The following is a 16,348-nucleotide window of genomic DNA, read 5'->3' on the forward strand; positions in this document are numbered from 1 at the left end:
GGTGTATGTGTTCCCTCCTCTGCTTCTCATACCTAAGGTACTGAGAATTATAAGACGTAGAGGAGTAAGAACTATACTCGTGGCTCCGGATTGGCCAAGAAGGACTTGGTACCCGGAACTTCAAGAGATGCTCACAGAGGACTCATGGCCTCTGCCGCTAAGAAGGGACTTGCTTCAGCAAGTACCATGTCTGTTCCAAGACTTACCGCGGCTACGTTTGACGGCATGGCGGTTGAACGCCGGATCCTAAGGGAAAAAGGCATTCCGGAAGAGGTCATTCCTACCCTGGTCAAAGCCAGGAAGGAGGTGACCGTACAACATTATCACCACATGTGGCGAAAATATGTTGCGTGGTGTGAGGCCAGGAAGGCCCCACGAAGAAATTTCAACTCGGTCGATTCCTACATTTCCTGCAAACAGGAGTGTCTATGGGCCTCAAATTGGGGTCCATTAAGGTTCAAATTTCGGCCCTGACGATTTTCTTCCAGAAAGAATTGGCTTCAGTTCCTGAAGTCCAGAAGTTTGTCAAGGGAGTACTGCATATACAACCCCCTTTTGTGCCTCCAGTGGCACTGTGGGATCTCAACGTAGTTCTGGGATTCCTCAAATCACATTGGTTTAAACCGCTCAAATCTGTGGATTTGAAATATCTCACATGGAAAGTGACCATGATGTTGGCCCTGGCCTCGGCCAGGCGAGTGTCAGAATTGGCGGCTTTGTCTCACAAAAGCCCATATCTGATTGTCCATTCGGACAGGGCAGAGCTGCGGACTCGTCCCCAGTTTCTCCCTAAGGTGGTGTCAGCGTTTCACCTGAACCAGCTTATTGTGGTACCTGCGGCTACTAGGGACTTGGAGGACTCCAAGTTGCTAGATGTTGTCAGGGCCCTGAAAATATAGGTTCCAGGACGGCTGGAGTCAGGAAAACTGACTTGCTGTTATCCTGTATGCACCCAACAAACTGGGTGCTCTTGCTTCTAAGCAGACGATTGCTAGTTGGATGTGTAGTACAATTCAGCTTGCACATTCTGTGGCAGACCTGCCACAGCCAAAATATGTAAATGCCCATTCCACAAGGAAGGTGGGCTCATCTTGGGCGGCTGCCCGAGGGGTCTCGGCTTTACAACTTTGCCGAGCTGCTACTTGGTCAGGGGCACACCCTGGCTGAGGAGGACCTGGAGTTCTCTCACTCGGTGCTGCAGAGTCATCCGCACTCTCCCGCCCGTTTGGGAGCTTTGGTATAATCCCCATGGTCCTGACGGAGTCCCCAGCATCCACTTAGGACGTCAGAGAAAATAAGAATTTACTTACCGATAATTCTATTTCTCGTAGTCCGTAGTGGATGCTGGGCGCCCATCCCAAGTGCGGATTGTCTGCAATACTTGTACATAGTTATTGTTACAAAAATCGGGTTATTATTGTTGTGAGCCATCTTTTCAGAGGCTCCGCTGTTATCATGCTGTTAACTGGGTTCAGATCACAGGTTGTACAGTGTGATTGGTGTGGCTGGTATGAGTCTTACCCGGGATTCAAAATCCTTCCTTATTGTGTACGCTCGTCCGGGCACAGTATCCTAACTGAGGCTTGGAGGAGGGTCATAGGGGTAGGAGCCAGTGCACACCACCTGATCCTAAAGCTTTTACTTTTGTGCCCTGTCTCCTGCGGAGCCGCTATTCCCCATGGTCCTGACGGAGTCCCCAGCATCCACTACGGACTACGAGAAATAGAATTATCGGTAAGTAAATTCTTATTTATCTGTGTATCATATCTGGCAAGAAACTGGCATCTCATGCCCAACTAATAACAGGCATATCTTACCCAGCCAAACACACATCAAGCATCTCATACCCAGACGGTGAACTGACCCATATATCATATCCTGGACTACACATCCCAGCATGCCCTGCCACAATCTTCCCTACACGGTATGCTAAAACTATAACAGAGCATGCTGAGATGTGTAGTGTATCAGCAGCTGGAGGGCCACTTATTGCCCACCCCTGGTGTAAACAATACACTGAACAACATCTTCATATACTGCAAAGTGCTCACATTTTCTGAATAGTTTTGAACCCGTTTATAAAGTTTTAATTGTCTGCATATTTAATGTATAGACTGCTGTATTACTGTCTGCGTATTCAGTGTATAGACTGCTGTATTACTGTCTGCGTATTCAGTGTATAGACTGCTGTATTACTGTCTGTGTATTCAGTGTATAGACTACTGTATTACTGTCTGCGTATTCAGTGTATAGGCTGCTGTATTACTGTCTGCGTATTCAGTGTATAGGCTGCTGTATTACTGTCTGTGTATTCAGTGTATAGGCTGCTGTATTACTGTCTGCGTATTCAGTGTATAGACTGCTGTATTACTCTCTGAGTATTCAGTGTATAGACTGCTGTATTACTGTCTGCGTATTCAGTGTATAGACTGCTGTATTACTGTCTGCGTATTCAGTGTATAGACTGCTGTATTACTGTCTGCGTATTTAGTGTATAGACTGCTGTATTACTGTCTGCGTATTCAGTGTATAGGCTGCTGTATTACTGTCTGCGTATTCAGTGTATAGGCTGCTGTATTACTGTCTGTGTATTCAGTGTATAGGCTGCTGTATTACTGTCTGCATATTCAGTGTATAGACTGCTGTATTACTGTCTGCGTATTCAGTGTATAGACTGCTATGTTACTGTCTGCGTATATTCAGTGTATAGACTGCTGTATTACTGTCTGCGTATTCAGTGTATAGGCTGCTGTATTACTGTCTGCGTATTCAGTGTATAGGCTGCTGTATTACTGTCTGCGTATTTAGTGTATAGGCTGCTGTGTTACTGTCTGCGTATTCAGTGTATAGACTGCTGTATTACTGTCTGCGTATTCATTGTATAGACTGCTGTATTACTGTCTGCGTATTCAGTGTAAAGACTGCTGTATTACTGTCTGAGTATTCAGTGTATAGGCTGCTGTATTACTGTCTGTGTATTCAGTGTATAGACTGCTGTATTACTGTGTATTCAGTGTATAGACTGCTGTATTACTGTCTGCGTATTCAGTGTATAGACTGCTGTGTTACTGTCTGTGTATTCAGTGTATAGACTGCTGTATTACTGTCTGCGTATTCAGTGTATAGACTGCTGTATTACTGTCTGCGTATTCAGTGTATAGGCTGCTGTATTACTGTCTGTGTATTCAGTGTATAGGCTGCTGTATTACTGTCTGCGTATTCAGTGTATAGACTGCTGTATTACTGTCTGCGTATTCAGTGTACAGGCCACTGTATTACTGTCTGGGTATTCAGTGTATAGACTGCTGTATTACTGTCTGTGTATTCAGTGTATAGGCTGCTGTATTACTGTCTGTGCATTCAGTGTATAGACTGCTGTATTACTGTCTGCGTATTCAGTGTATAGGCTGCTGTATTACTGTCTGCGTATTCAGTGTATAGGCTGCTGTATTACTGTCTGCGTATTTAGTGTATAGGCTGCTGTGTTACTGTCTGCGTATTCAGTGTATAGACTGCTGTATTACTGTCTGCGTATTCATTGTATAGACTGCTGTATTACTGTCTGCGTATTCAGTGTAAAGACTGCTGTATTACTGTCTGAGTATTCAGTGTATAGGCTGCTGTATTACTGTCTGTGTATTCAGTGTATAGACTGCTGTATTACTGTGTATTCAGTGTATAGACTGCTGTATTACTGTCTGCGTATTCAGTGTATAGACTGCTGTATTACTGTCTGTGTATTCAGTGTATAGACTGCTGTATTACTGTCTGCATATTCAGTGTATAGGTTGCTGTATTACTGTCTGCGTATTCAGTGTATAGGCTGCTGTATTACTGTCTGCGTATTCAGTGTATAGGCTGCTGTATTACTGTCTGCATATTCAGTGTATAGGCTGCTGTATTACTGTCTGCGTATTCAGTGTATAGGCTGCTGTATTACTGTCTGCATATTCAGTGTATAGACTGCTGTATTACTGTCTGTGTATTCAGTGTATAGACTGCTGTATTACTGTCTGTGTATTCAGTGTATAGGCTGCTGTATTACTGTCTGCGTATTCAGTGTATAGACTGCTGTGTTGTGTGTAACTGTCTGCATATTCAGTGTATAGGCTGCTGTATTACTGTATTCGTATTCAGTGTATAGACTGCTGTATTACTGTCTGTGTATTCAGTGTATAGACTGCTGTATTACTGTCTGCGTATTCAGTGTATAGACTGCTGTATTACTGTCTGCATATTCAGTGTATAGACTGCTGTGCTACTGTCTGCATATTCAGTGTATAGGTTGCTGTATTACTGTCTGCGTATTCAGTGTATAGGCTGCTGTATTACTGTCTGCGTATTCAGTGTATAGGCTGCTGTATTACTGTATTCGTATTCAGTGTATAGACTGCTGTATTACTGTCTGTGTATTCAGTGTATAGACTGCTGTATTACTATCTGCGTATATTCAGTGTATAGACTGCTGTGTTACTGTCTGCGTATTCAGTGTATAGACTGCTGTATTACTGTCTGCGTATTCAGTGTATAGACTGCTGTGTTACTGTCTGTGTATTCAGTGTATAGACTGCTGTATTACTGTCTGCGTATTCAGTGTATAGACTGCTGTATTACTGTCTGCGTATTCAGTGTATAGACTGCTGTATTACTGTCTGTGTATTCAGTGTATAGGCTGCTGTATTACTGTCTGCGTATTCAGTGTATAGACTGCTGTATTACTGTCTGCGTATTCAGTGTATAGACTGCTGTATTACTGTCTGCGTATTCAGTGTATAGACTGCTGTATAACTGTCTGCGTATTCAGTGTATAGACTGCTGATATACAGACACAGAGACCGGCCACAGAGCTGGGGGAGAGCACAGAGAGACAGAGGGGATGTGACCGGGGGCAGCTGGAGAACCTCAGTCCTTATACTGTATGTGTGCAGCCATCCTACAGGGACATCAGGTGATAGAGATCTGGCATATTACACAGTACAGACAATACTACACACAATCCTGATATACAGACATTAAAGCAGCAACATCTGGAAGTGTGTATGACAGTCAGGAACCTGGCTCCATCTTTGCAGTCACAGAGCGCTATTGGAGGGCGATATTCTGATTGTATTAGGTCAATCATGACCTCATGATGTCCTTGTCATTATCTAATAATGTACAACCTGCAGCTGATCTCAGCACAAGATGGTCCACTCTGTAATGTACAACTGTCTCTAACAGAAATGAATGTCTGTGCTGCGCAGTGGGCGGAGACCCGGCCGGCAACATGCATCACTAATGTTTCATTGTATCATGTGAGAAATCACCCACAACTATCTATCTATCTATCTATCTATCTATCTATCTATCTATCTATCTATCTATCTATCTATCTATCTATCTATCTATCTATCTATCTCTCTGCTATCTATCTATCTCTCTATCTCTCTGCTATCTATCTATCTATCTATCTATCTATCTATCTATCTATCTCTCTGCTATCTATCTATCTATCTATCTATCTATCTATCTATCTATCTCTCTGCTATCTATCTATCTATCTATCTATCTATCTATCTATCTATCTATCTATCTATCTCTCTGCTATCTATCTATCTATCTATCTATCTATCTATCTATCTATCTATCTAGTTTTATCTCATATCTATCTAATATTTATATTCTATCTATCTATCTATCTATCTATCTATCTATCTATCTATCTATCTTGAAATTACTTGGTAACTCTATGTAGCTATTTTAAGAGAAACAATCAGGCGCAACTATTATAAAACAATTATATTAATCTGGATAAAGAATTTTTTATCAATTAAAGATAAAATAAGCTGCTCCCAATGAATAATCTGCAGTTATTCAAAGAACAATAAAAAGGGTACAATGTAAAGGCAGCACTCTCTATGCATTGTATACTTTTTATCTATCTTTCTCTGACGTCCTAGTGGATGCTGGGAACTCCGTAAGGACCATGGAGAATAGCGGCTCCGCAGGAGACTGGGCACAAAAGTAAAAGCTTTAGGACTACCTGGTGTGCACTGGCTCCTCCCCCTATGACCCTCCTCCAAGCCTCAGTTAGATTTTTGTGCCCGGCCGAGAAGGGTGCACACTAGGGGCTCTCCTGAGCTTCTTAGTAAAAGTTTAAGTTTAGGTTTTTTATTTTCAGTGAGACCTGCTGGCAACAGGCTCACTGCATCGAGGGACTAAGGGGAGAAGAAGCGAACTCACCTGAGTGCAGAGTGGATTGGGCTTCTTAGGCTACTGGACACCATTAGCTCCAGAGGGACCGAACACAGGCCCAGCCTCGGAGCTCGGTCCCAGAGCCGCGCCGCCGGCCCCCTTACAGAGCCAGAAGCAAGAAGAGGTCCGGAAAAATCGGCGGCTGAAGACATTAGTCTTCAACAAGGTAGCGCACAGCACTGCAGCTGTGCGCCATTGTTACTCAGGCACACTTCACACTCCGGTCACTGAGGGTGCAGGGCGCTAGGGGGGGGCGCCCTGAGCAGCAATGTAAAACACCTTGGCTGGCATAAATACACCACATATAACCCCCAGGGCTATATGGATGTATTTTAACCCCTGCCAGAACTCACCAAAAAAGCGGGAGAAAAGGCCGCCGAGAAGGGGGCGGAGCCTATCTCCTCAGCACACGGGCGCCATTTTCCATCACAGCTCCGCTGGAAGGACGTCTCCCTGACTCTCCCCTGCAGTCCTGCACTACAGAAAAGGGTAAAAAAGAGAGGGGGACACTAATTTGGCGCAGTTTTGATACTAACAGCAGCTATAAAGGGAAAAGCACATTTTATAGTGGTATTCCTGTCTATATATAGCGCTCTGGTGTGTGCTGGCATACTCTCCCTCTGTCTCCCCAAAGGGCTAGTGGGGTCCTGTCCTCTATCAGAGCATTCCCTGTGTGTGTGCGGTGTGTCGGTACGATTGTGTCGACATGTTTGAGGAGGAAAATGAGATGGAGGCGGAGCAATTGCCTATTATACAGTTGTCACCCCCTAGGGAGTCGACACCTGAGTGGATGAGCTTATGGAAGGAATTGCGTGACAGTGTCAGCTCTTTACGACAGACAGTTGACGACATGAGACAGCCGGCTACTCAGCTTGTGCCTGTCCAGGGGTCTCAAACGCCATCAGGGGCTTTAAAACGCCCGTTACCTCAAATGGCAGACACAGACACGGATACTGACTCCAGTGTCGATGATGAGGAGACATACGTGACTTCCACTAGGGCCACACGTTACATGATTGAAGCAATGAAAAATGTATTGCATATCTCTGATAATACAAGTACCACTAAAAAGGGTATTATGTTTGGTGAGAAAAAACTGCCTGTAGTTTTTCCTGTATCCGAGGAATTAAATGAAGTGTGTGATGAGGCGTGGGTTTCCCCCGATAAAAAACTGATAATTCCTAAAAGGTTATTGGCATCGTACCCTTTTCCGCCAGAGGATAGGGCACGTTGGGAAACACCCCCTAGGGTGGATAAAGCGCTCACACGCTTGTCTAAACAGGTAGCACTACCCTCTCCTGATACGGCCGCCCTAAAGGAACCTGCCGATAGAAAGCTGGAGAATATCCTAAAATGTATATACTCTCACACGGGTGTTATACTGCGACCAGCAATCGCCTCAGCCTGGATGTGCAGTGCGGGCCTGGCGTGGTCGGATTCCCTGACTGAAAATATTGATACCCTAGATAGGGACAGTATATTACTTAGAGATGAGCGGGTTCGGTTTCTCTGAATCCGAACCCGCCAGAACTTCATGTTTTTTTTCACGGGTCCGAGCGACTCGGATCTTCCCGCCTTGCTCGGTTAACCCGAGCGCGCCCGAACGTCATCATGACGCTGTCGGATTCTCGCGAGGCTCGGATTCTATCGCGAGACTCGGATTCTATATAAGGAGCCGCGCGTCGCCGCCATTTTCACACGTGCATTGAGATTGATAGGGAGAGGACGTGGCTGGCGTCCTCTCCGTTTAGAATAGATTAGAGAGACACTTGATTTACTAATTTTGGGGAGCATTAGGAGTACTCAGTACAGTGCAGAGTTTTGCTGATAGTGACCAGTGACCACCAGTTTTATTTATAATCCGTTCTCTGCCTGAAAAAAGCGATACACAGCACACAGTGACTCAGTCACATACCATATCTGTGTGCACTGCTCAGGCTCAGGCCAGTGTGCTGCATCATCTATTATCTATATATAATATTATATATATCTGTCTGACTGCTCAGCTCACACAGCTTATAATTGTGGGGGAGACTGGGGAGCACTACTGCAGTGCCAGTTATAGGTTATAGCAGGAGCCAGGAGTACATAATATATTATATAGTGAGTGACCACCAGACACACAGTGCAGTTTATTTAATATATCCGTTCTCTGCCTGAAAAAAGCGATACACACAGTGACTCAGTCAGTCACATACCATATCTGTGTGCACTGCTCAGGCTCAGGCCAGTGTGCTGCATCATCTATATATATTATATATCTGTCTGACTGCTCAGCTCACACAGCTTATAATTGTGGGGGAGACTGGGGAGCACTACTGCAGTGCCAGTTATAGGTTATAGCAGGAGCCAGGAGTACATAATATTATATTAAAATTAAACAGTGCACACTTTTGCTGCAGGAGTGCCACTGCCAGTGTGACTAGTGACCAGTGACCTGACCACCAGTATATATAATATTAGTAGTATACTATCTCTTTATCAACCAGTCTATATTAGCAGCAGACACAGTACAGTGCGGTAGTTCACGGCTGTGGCTACCTCTGTGTCGGCACTCGGCAGCCCGTCCATAATTGTATATACCACCTAACCGTGGTTTTTTTTTCTTTCTTTATACATACATACTAGTTACGAGTATACTATCTCTTTATCAACCAGTCTATATATTAGCAGCAGACACAGTACAGTGCGGTAGTTCACGGCTGTGGCTACCTCTGTGTCGGCACTCGGCAGCCCGTCCATAATTGTATATACCACCTAACCGTGGTTTTTTTTTCTTTCTTTATACATACATACTAGTTACGAGTATACTATCTCTTTATCAACCAGTCTATATATTAGCAGCAGACACAGTACAGTGCGGTAGTTCACGGCTGTGGCTACCTCTGTGTCGGCACTCGGCAGCCCGTCCATAATTGTATATACCACCTAACCGTGGTTTTTTTTTCTTTCTTTATACATACATACTAGTTACGAGTATACTATCTCTTTATCAACCAGTCTATATATTAGCAGCAGACACAGTACAGTGCGGTAGTTCACGGCTGTGGCTACCTCTGTGTCGGCACTCGGCAGCCCGTCCATAATTGTATATACCACCTAACCGTGGTTTTTTTTTCTTTCTTTATACATACATACTAGTTACGAGTATACTATCTCTTTATCAACCAGTCTATATATTAGCAGCAGACACAGTACAGTGCGGTAGTTCACGGCTGTGGCTACCTCTGTGTCGGCACTCGGCAGCCCGTCCATAATTGTATATACCACCTAACCGTGGTTTTTTTTTCTTTCTTTATACATACATACTAGTTACGAGTATACTATCTCTTTATCAACCAGTCTATATTAGCAGCAGACACAGTACAGTGCGGTAGTTCACGGCTGTGGCTACCTCTGTGTCGGCACTCGGCAGCCCGTCCATAATTGTATATACCACCTAACCGTGGTTTTTTATTCTTTCTTTATACATACATACTAGTTACGAGTATACTATCTCTTTATCAACCAGTCTATATATTAGCAGCAGACACAGTACAGTGCGGTAGTTCACGGCTGTTTGGGGAGGGTTTTTTGGAAGGGACATCCTGCGTGACACTGCAGTGCCACTCCTAGATGGGCCCGGTGTTTGTGTCGGCCACTAGGGTCGCTTATCTTACTCACACAGCTACCTCATTGCGCCTCTTTTTTTCTTTGCGTCATGTGCTGTTTGGGGAGGGTTTTTTGGAAGGGACATCCTGCGTGACACTGCAGTGCCACTCCTAGATGGGCCCGGTGTTTGTGTCGGCCACTAGGGTCGCTAATCTTACTCACACAGCTACCTCATTGCGCCTCTTTTTTTCTTTGCGTCATGTGCTGTTTGGGGAGGGTTTTTTGGAAGGGACATCCTGCGTGACACTGCAGTGCCACTCCTAGATGGGCCCGGTGTTTGTGTCGGCCACTAGGGTCGCTTATCTTACTCACACAGCGACCTCGGTGCAAATTTTAGGACTAAAAATAATATTGTGAGGTGTGAGGTATTCAGAATAGACTGAAAATGAGTGTAAATTATGGTTTTTGAGGTTAATAATACTTTGGGATCAAAATGACCCCCAAATTCTATGATTTAAGCTGTTTTTTAGTGTTTTTTGAAAAAAACACCCGAATCCAAAACACACCCGAATCCGACAAAAAAAATTCGGTGAGGTTTTGCCAAAACGCGTTCGAACCCAAAACACGGCCGCGGAACCGAACCCAAAACCAAAACACAAAACCCGAAAAATTTCAGGCGCTCATCTCTAATATTACTGACTATAGAGCATTTGAAGGATGCATTTCTATATATGCGTGATGCACAGAGGGATATTTGCCGACTGGCATCAAGAGTTAGCGCGCTGTCCATTTCTGCAAGAAGAGGTTTATGGACGCGGCAGTGGTCAGGCGATGCGGATTCTAAAAGGCACATGGAAGTATTGCCTTATAAGGGGGAGGAGTTATTTGGGGTAGGTCTATCAGACCTGGTAGCCACGGCAACTGCTGGAAAATCCACATTTTTACCCCAGGTAGCTTCTCAACCTAAGAAGACGCCGTATTATCAGGCGCAGTCCTTTCGGCCCCATAAGGGCAAGCGGGCAAAAGGCGCCTCATTTCTGCCCCGTGGCAGAGGGAGAGGGAAAAGGCTGCAACAAACAGCCAGTTCCCAGGAACAAAAGCCCTCTCTCGCCTCCGCAAAGTCCTCAGCATGACGCTGGCGCTTTACAAGCGGACTCAGACACGGTGGGGGCCCGTCTCAAGAAGTTCAGTGCGCAGTGGGCCCACTCGCAAGTGGACCCCTGGATCCTTCAAGTGGTATCTAAGGGGTACAAATTGGAATTCGAGACGTCTCCCCCTCGCCGTTTTCTAAAGTCTGCTTTACCGACGTCTCCCTCAGACAGGGAGGCAGTATTGGAAGCCATTCACAAGCTGTATTCCCAGCAGGTGATAATCAAGGTACCCCTCCTACAACAGGGAAAGGGGTACTATTCCACACTATTTGTGGTACCGAAGCCGGACGGCTCGGTGAGACCAATTTTAAACCTAAAATCCTTGAACACTTACATACAAAGGTTCAAATTCAAGATGGAGTCACTCAGAGCAGTGATTGCAAACCTGGAAGAAGGGGACTATATGGTGTCTCTGGACATCAAAGATGCTTACCTACATGTCCCAATTTACCCTTCTCACCAAGGGTACCTCAGGTTTGTGGTACAGAACTGTCACTATCAGTTTCAGACGCTGCCGTTTGGATTGTCCACGGCACCCAGGGTCTTTACCAAGGTAATGGCCGAAATGATGATACTCCTTCGAAGGAAGGGAGTTTTAGTTATCCCTTACTTGGACGATCTCCTGATAAGGGCAAGATCCAGGGAACAGTTGGAAGTCGGGGTAGCACTATCTCAGATAGTGCTGCGCCAGCACGGTTGGATTCTCAATATTCCAAAATCGCAGCTGATCCCGACGACACGACTTCTATTCCTAGGGATGATCCTGGACACAGTCCAGAAAAAGGTGTTTCTCCCGGAGGAGAAAGCCAGGGAGTTATCCGAACTAGTCAGAAATCTCCTAAAACCAGACCAAGTCTCAGTGCATCAATGCACAAGGGTCCTGGGAAAGATGGTGGCTTCTTACGAAGCAATCCCATTCGGCAGATTCCACGCAAGAACCTTCCAGTGGGATCTGCTAGACAAATGGTCCGGGTCGCATCTTCAGATGCATCAGCAGATAATCTTGTCACCAAGGACAAGGGTGTCTCTCCTGTGGTGGTTGCAGAGTGCTCATCTTCTAGAGGGCCGCAGATTCGGCATTCAGGACTGGGTCCTGGTGACCACGGATGCCAGCCTGAGAGGCTGGGGAGCAGTCACACAGGGAAGAAATTTCCAGGGCTTGTGGTCAAGCCTGGAGACATTACTTCACATAAATATCCTGGAGCTAAGGGCCATCTACAATGCTCTAAGCCTAGCAAGACCTCTGCTTCAAGGTCAGCCGGTGCTGATCCAGTCAGACAACATCACGGCAGTCGCCCACGTAAACAGACAGGGCGGCACGAGAAGCAGGAGGGCAATGACAGAAGTTGCAAGGATTTTCCGCTGGGCGGAAAATCATGTGATAGCACTGTCAGCAGTGTTCATTCCGGGAGTGGACAACTGGGAAGCAGACTTCCTCAGCAGACACGACCTCCACCCGGGGGAGTGGGGACTTAACCCAGAAGTCTTCCACATGATTGTGAACCGTTGGGAAAAACCAAAAGGTGGACATGATGGCGTCCCGCCTCAACAAAAAACTAGACAGGTATTGCGCCAGGTCAAGGGACCCTCAGGCAATAGCTGTGGACGCTCTGGTAACACCGTGGGTGTACGAGTCAGTGTATGTGTTCCCTCCTCTGCCTCTCATACCCAAGGTACTGAGAATCATAAGAAGGAGAGGAGTAAGGACTATACTCGTGGCTCCGGATTGGCCAAGAAGGACTTGGTACCCGGAACTTCAAGAGATGCTCACAGAGGACCCGTGGCCTCTACCTCTAAGAAAGGACCTGCTCCAGCAGGGACCCTGTCTGTTCCAAGACTTACCGCGGCTGCGTTTGACGGCATGGCGGTTGAACGCCGGATCCTGAAGGAAAAAGGCATTCCGGATGAAGTCATCCCTACCCTGATCAAAGCCAGGAAGGATGTAACCGTTCAGCATTATCACCGTATTTGGCGTAAATATGTTGCGTGGTGCGAGGCCAGGAAGGCCCCTACAGAGGAATTTCAACTGGGTCGTTTCCTGCATTTCCTGCAAACAGGACTGTCTATGGGCCTAAAATTAGGGTCCATTAAGGTTCAAATTTCGGCCCTGTCGATTTTCTTCCAGAAAGAACTGGCTTCAGTTCCTGAAGTTCAGACGTTTGTCAAGGGGGTACTGCATATACAGCCTCCTTTTGTGCCTCCAGTGGCACCTTGGGATCTCAATGTAGTTTTGGGGTTCCTAAAATCACATTGGTTTGAACCACTCTCCACTGTAGACTTAAAATATCTCACTTGGAAAGTGGTAATGCTGTTAGCCCTGGCTTCAGCCAGGCGTGTCTCAGAATTGGCGGCTTTATCCTATAAAAGCCCTTACCTAATTTTTCATACGGACAGGGCAGAATTGAGGACTCGTCCTCAATTTCTCCCTAAGGTGGTTTCAGCGTTTCACTTGAACCAGCCTATTGTGGTACCTGCGGCTACTAGGGACTTGGAGGACTCCAAGTTGCTGGACGTAGTCAGGGCCCTGAAAATATATGTTTCCAGGACGGCTGGAGTCAGGAAATCTGACTCGCTGTTTATCCTTTATGCACCCAACAAGCTGGGTGCTCCTACTTCTAAGCAAACTATTGCTCGTTGGATTTGTAGTACAATTCAGCTTGCACATTCTGTGGCAGGCCTGCCACAGCCAAAATCTGTAAAAGCCCATTCCACAAGGAAGGTGGGCTCATCTTGGGCGGCTGCCCGAGGGGTCTCGGCTTTACAACTTTGCCGAGCAGCTACTTGGTCAGGGGCAAACACGTTTGCCAAATTCTACAAATTTGATACCCTGGCTGAGGAGGACCTTGAGTTCTCTCATTCGGTGCTGCAGAGTCATCCGCACTCTCCCGCCCGTTTGGGAGCTTTGGTATAATCCCCATGGTCCTTACGGAGTTCCCAGCATCCACTAGGACGTCAGAGAAAATAAGAATTTACTTACCGATAATTCTATTTCTCGTAGTCCGTAGTGGATGCTGGGCGCCCATCCCAAGTGCGGATTGTCTGCAATACTTGTACATAGTTATTGTTACAAAAATCGGGTTATTATTGTTGTGAGCCATCTTTTCAGAGGCTCCTCTGTTATCATGCTGTTAACTGGGTTCAGATCATAGGTTGTACGGTGTGATTGGTGTGGCTGGTATGAGTCTTACCCGGGATTCAAAATCCTTCCTTATTGTGTACGCTCGTCCGGGCACAGTATCCTAACTGAGGCTTGGAGGAGGGTCATAGGGGGAGGAGCCAGTGCACACCAGGAAGTCCTAAAGCTTTTACTTTTGTGCCCAGTCTCCTGCGGAGCCGTTATTCCCCATGGTCCTTACGGAGTTCCCAGCATCCACTACGGACTACGAGAAATAGAATTATCGGTAAGTAAATTCTTATTATCTATCTATCTATCTATCTATCTATCTATCTATCTATCTATCTATCTATCTATCTATCTATCTCATATTTCTATCTATCTATCTATCTATCTATCCATCTATCTATGCATCTGCTGTCTATCTATCTCATATCCATCTATGTCATATCTACAGTATCTATCTAATATCTATTTTATATATATTATCTATCTATCTATCTATCTATCTAATTAATCTATCTATAGATCTAATCTATCTGTCTATATATCTAATCTATCTATAGATCTAATCTATCTATCTATCTATCTATCTATCTATCTATCTATCTATCTATCTATCTCTCTGCTATCTATCTATCTATCTATCTATCTATCTATCTATCTATCTATCTATCTATCTATCTATCTATCTATAGATCTAATCTATCTATCTATCTATCTCTCTGCTATCTATCTATCTATCTATCTATCTATCTATCTATCTATCTATCTATCTATCTATCTAGTTTTATAGCAGAGCACTGTGGTGCATGTAGGTCAGATTGTTATACATACATGATCATCACTGAACTGAACATAATGATATAATTATAAAATATGTTTTTAGTCCAGCTAATGGAAGGCACAGAGAGAGCCCCGATTTCTCCTGTAACGCCTGCAGGGAATGTTCCTCGTGGCCGGAGAGTGGTTCTCGGCGCAGTAAGAACATTGGGGGTAATTCCAAGTTGATCGCAGCAGGACATTTTTTAGCAGTTGGGCAAAACCATGTGCACTGCAGGGGGGGGGGGGGGGGGGCAGATATAACATGTGCAGAGAGAGTTAGATTTGGGTGGGTTATTTTGTTTCTGTGCAGGGTAAATACTGGCTGCTTTATTTTTACACTGCAAATTAGATTGCAGATTGAACTCACCACACCCAAATCTATCTCTCTCTGCACATGTTATATCTGTCCCCCCTGCAGTGCACATGGTTTTGCCCAACTGCTAAAAAAAATCCTGCTGCGATCAACTTGGAATTACCCCTTTGTTGGACAGGAGGATTTCTATGACCCGGCCACGTTTTTTTTTTGTCTCCACTTTTCCAAATGCTGCTGCTTTGAGGAGGAATGTGTAAACCCTGGAGCATGTAGCGAGCAGAGATACAGGTACTGAGGGAGGGAACGCACTCTAGACAGCGTGGTGCGCGGTCACGTAGGTGTGTCGGGGGTCGGCCCATATACTTACATTGTAGAGAAGCATGTCTTGGTAGTTAGCGGAATGGTGCATGGTGTAACTCATGCTTTTCCCACCATGCATTGCAGAGAGAGTTCCTGAGTGTAGCAAGCCAACATTAAAAGCGTCATTCTGAATGGAGGAAATAATGGGGTGATAGGGTGTGAACACACATGCGGAGATAAACAATGCACAAACAAAGCTACACATTTACATATACGGTATATAGCAGAGGTGAAGCACATTCTGGATTTGACATTAACAAACAGAAGCTCATAGTGCACAATTACACCGTACAGGATACACTTACAGAACTGACATAGAGCGATCCGTTCTGCTTAACGGCCTGGAAAACCATGACGCAGGGTTTAGTGTTAGCTGTTTCACATGCACACTTGTATTTATCAGTGAACAGACTGGATCATGTCATTACATTTAGCTTTAAAGTAGACACAAGTTCATAACGTTCAACATTCCTCATTTGTACAAATCACAAACAAGTAAACACTGTGGTAAACAGCGATCCCAAGAAAAAAAGATATGTATTTTTTCAACATAAATCTCCTATGACAGGCTACAAAAAGAACGTAGGCGTTTCCCTTTGCTTTTATTTCTTCAGGATGCTATAAATGATTTAAGAAACTGTATTGCTATGGCAACCACAGTCACATGGCACATGATGTAGTGAGCAAAGAGGTTTTGAAAAGTTTTTAATAATGATTTCTCAGATATGCTCAGTGTTCTTTGAACACATGTGAAAAGCA

The 16,348-nt window shown here is 45.1% G+C and overlaps 1 protein-coding gene across 6 annotated transcripts in view; it reads right to left on the bottom strand.

Moving 5' to 3' along the window:
- Nucleotides 1-16,348, bottom strand: part of LRRC7 (leucine rich repeat containing 7) — a 630,524-nt gene that overhangs the window by 126,115 nt on the left and 488,061 nt on the right. For 4 of the 6 annotated variants that reach the window (XM_063939106.1, XM_063939105.1, XM_063939107.1 and 1 more), the window contains one exon: nt 15,597-15,716. The exons of the other annotated variants lie outside the window; for them this stretch is intronic. In XM_063939106.1, coding sequence (XP_063795176.1) covers nt 15,597-15,716 — 120 coding nt within the window. The remainder of the gene's footprint in view (nt 1-15,596; nt 15,717-16,348) is intronic. 6 annotated transcript variants of the gene reach the window in all.

The sequence above is a fragment of the Pseudophryne corroboree genome, chromosome 9 (genome assembly GCF_028390025.1).
Source record: "Pseudophryne corroboree isolate aPseCor3 chromosome 9, aPseCor3.hap2, whole genome shotgun sequence".
Lineage (NCBI taxonomy): Eukaryota > Metazoa > Chordata > Amphibia > Anura > Myobatrachidae > Pseudophryne > Pseudophryne corroboree.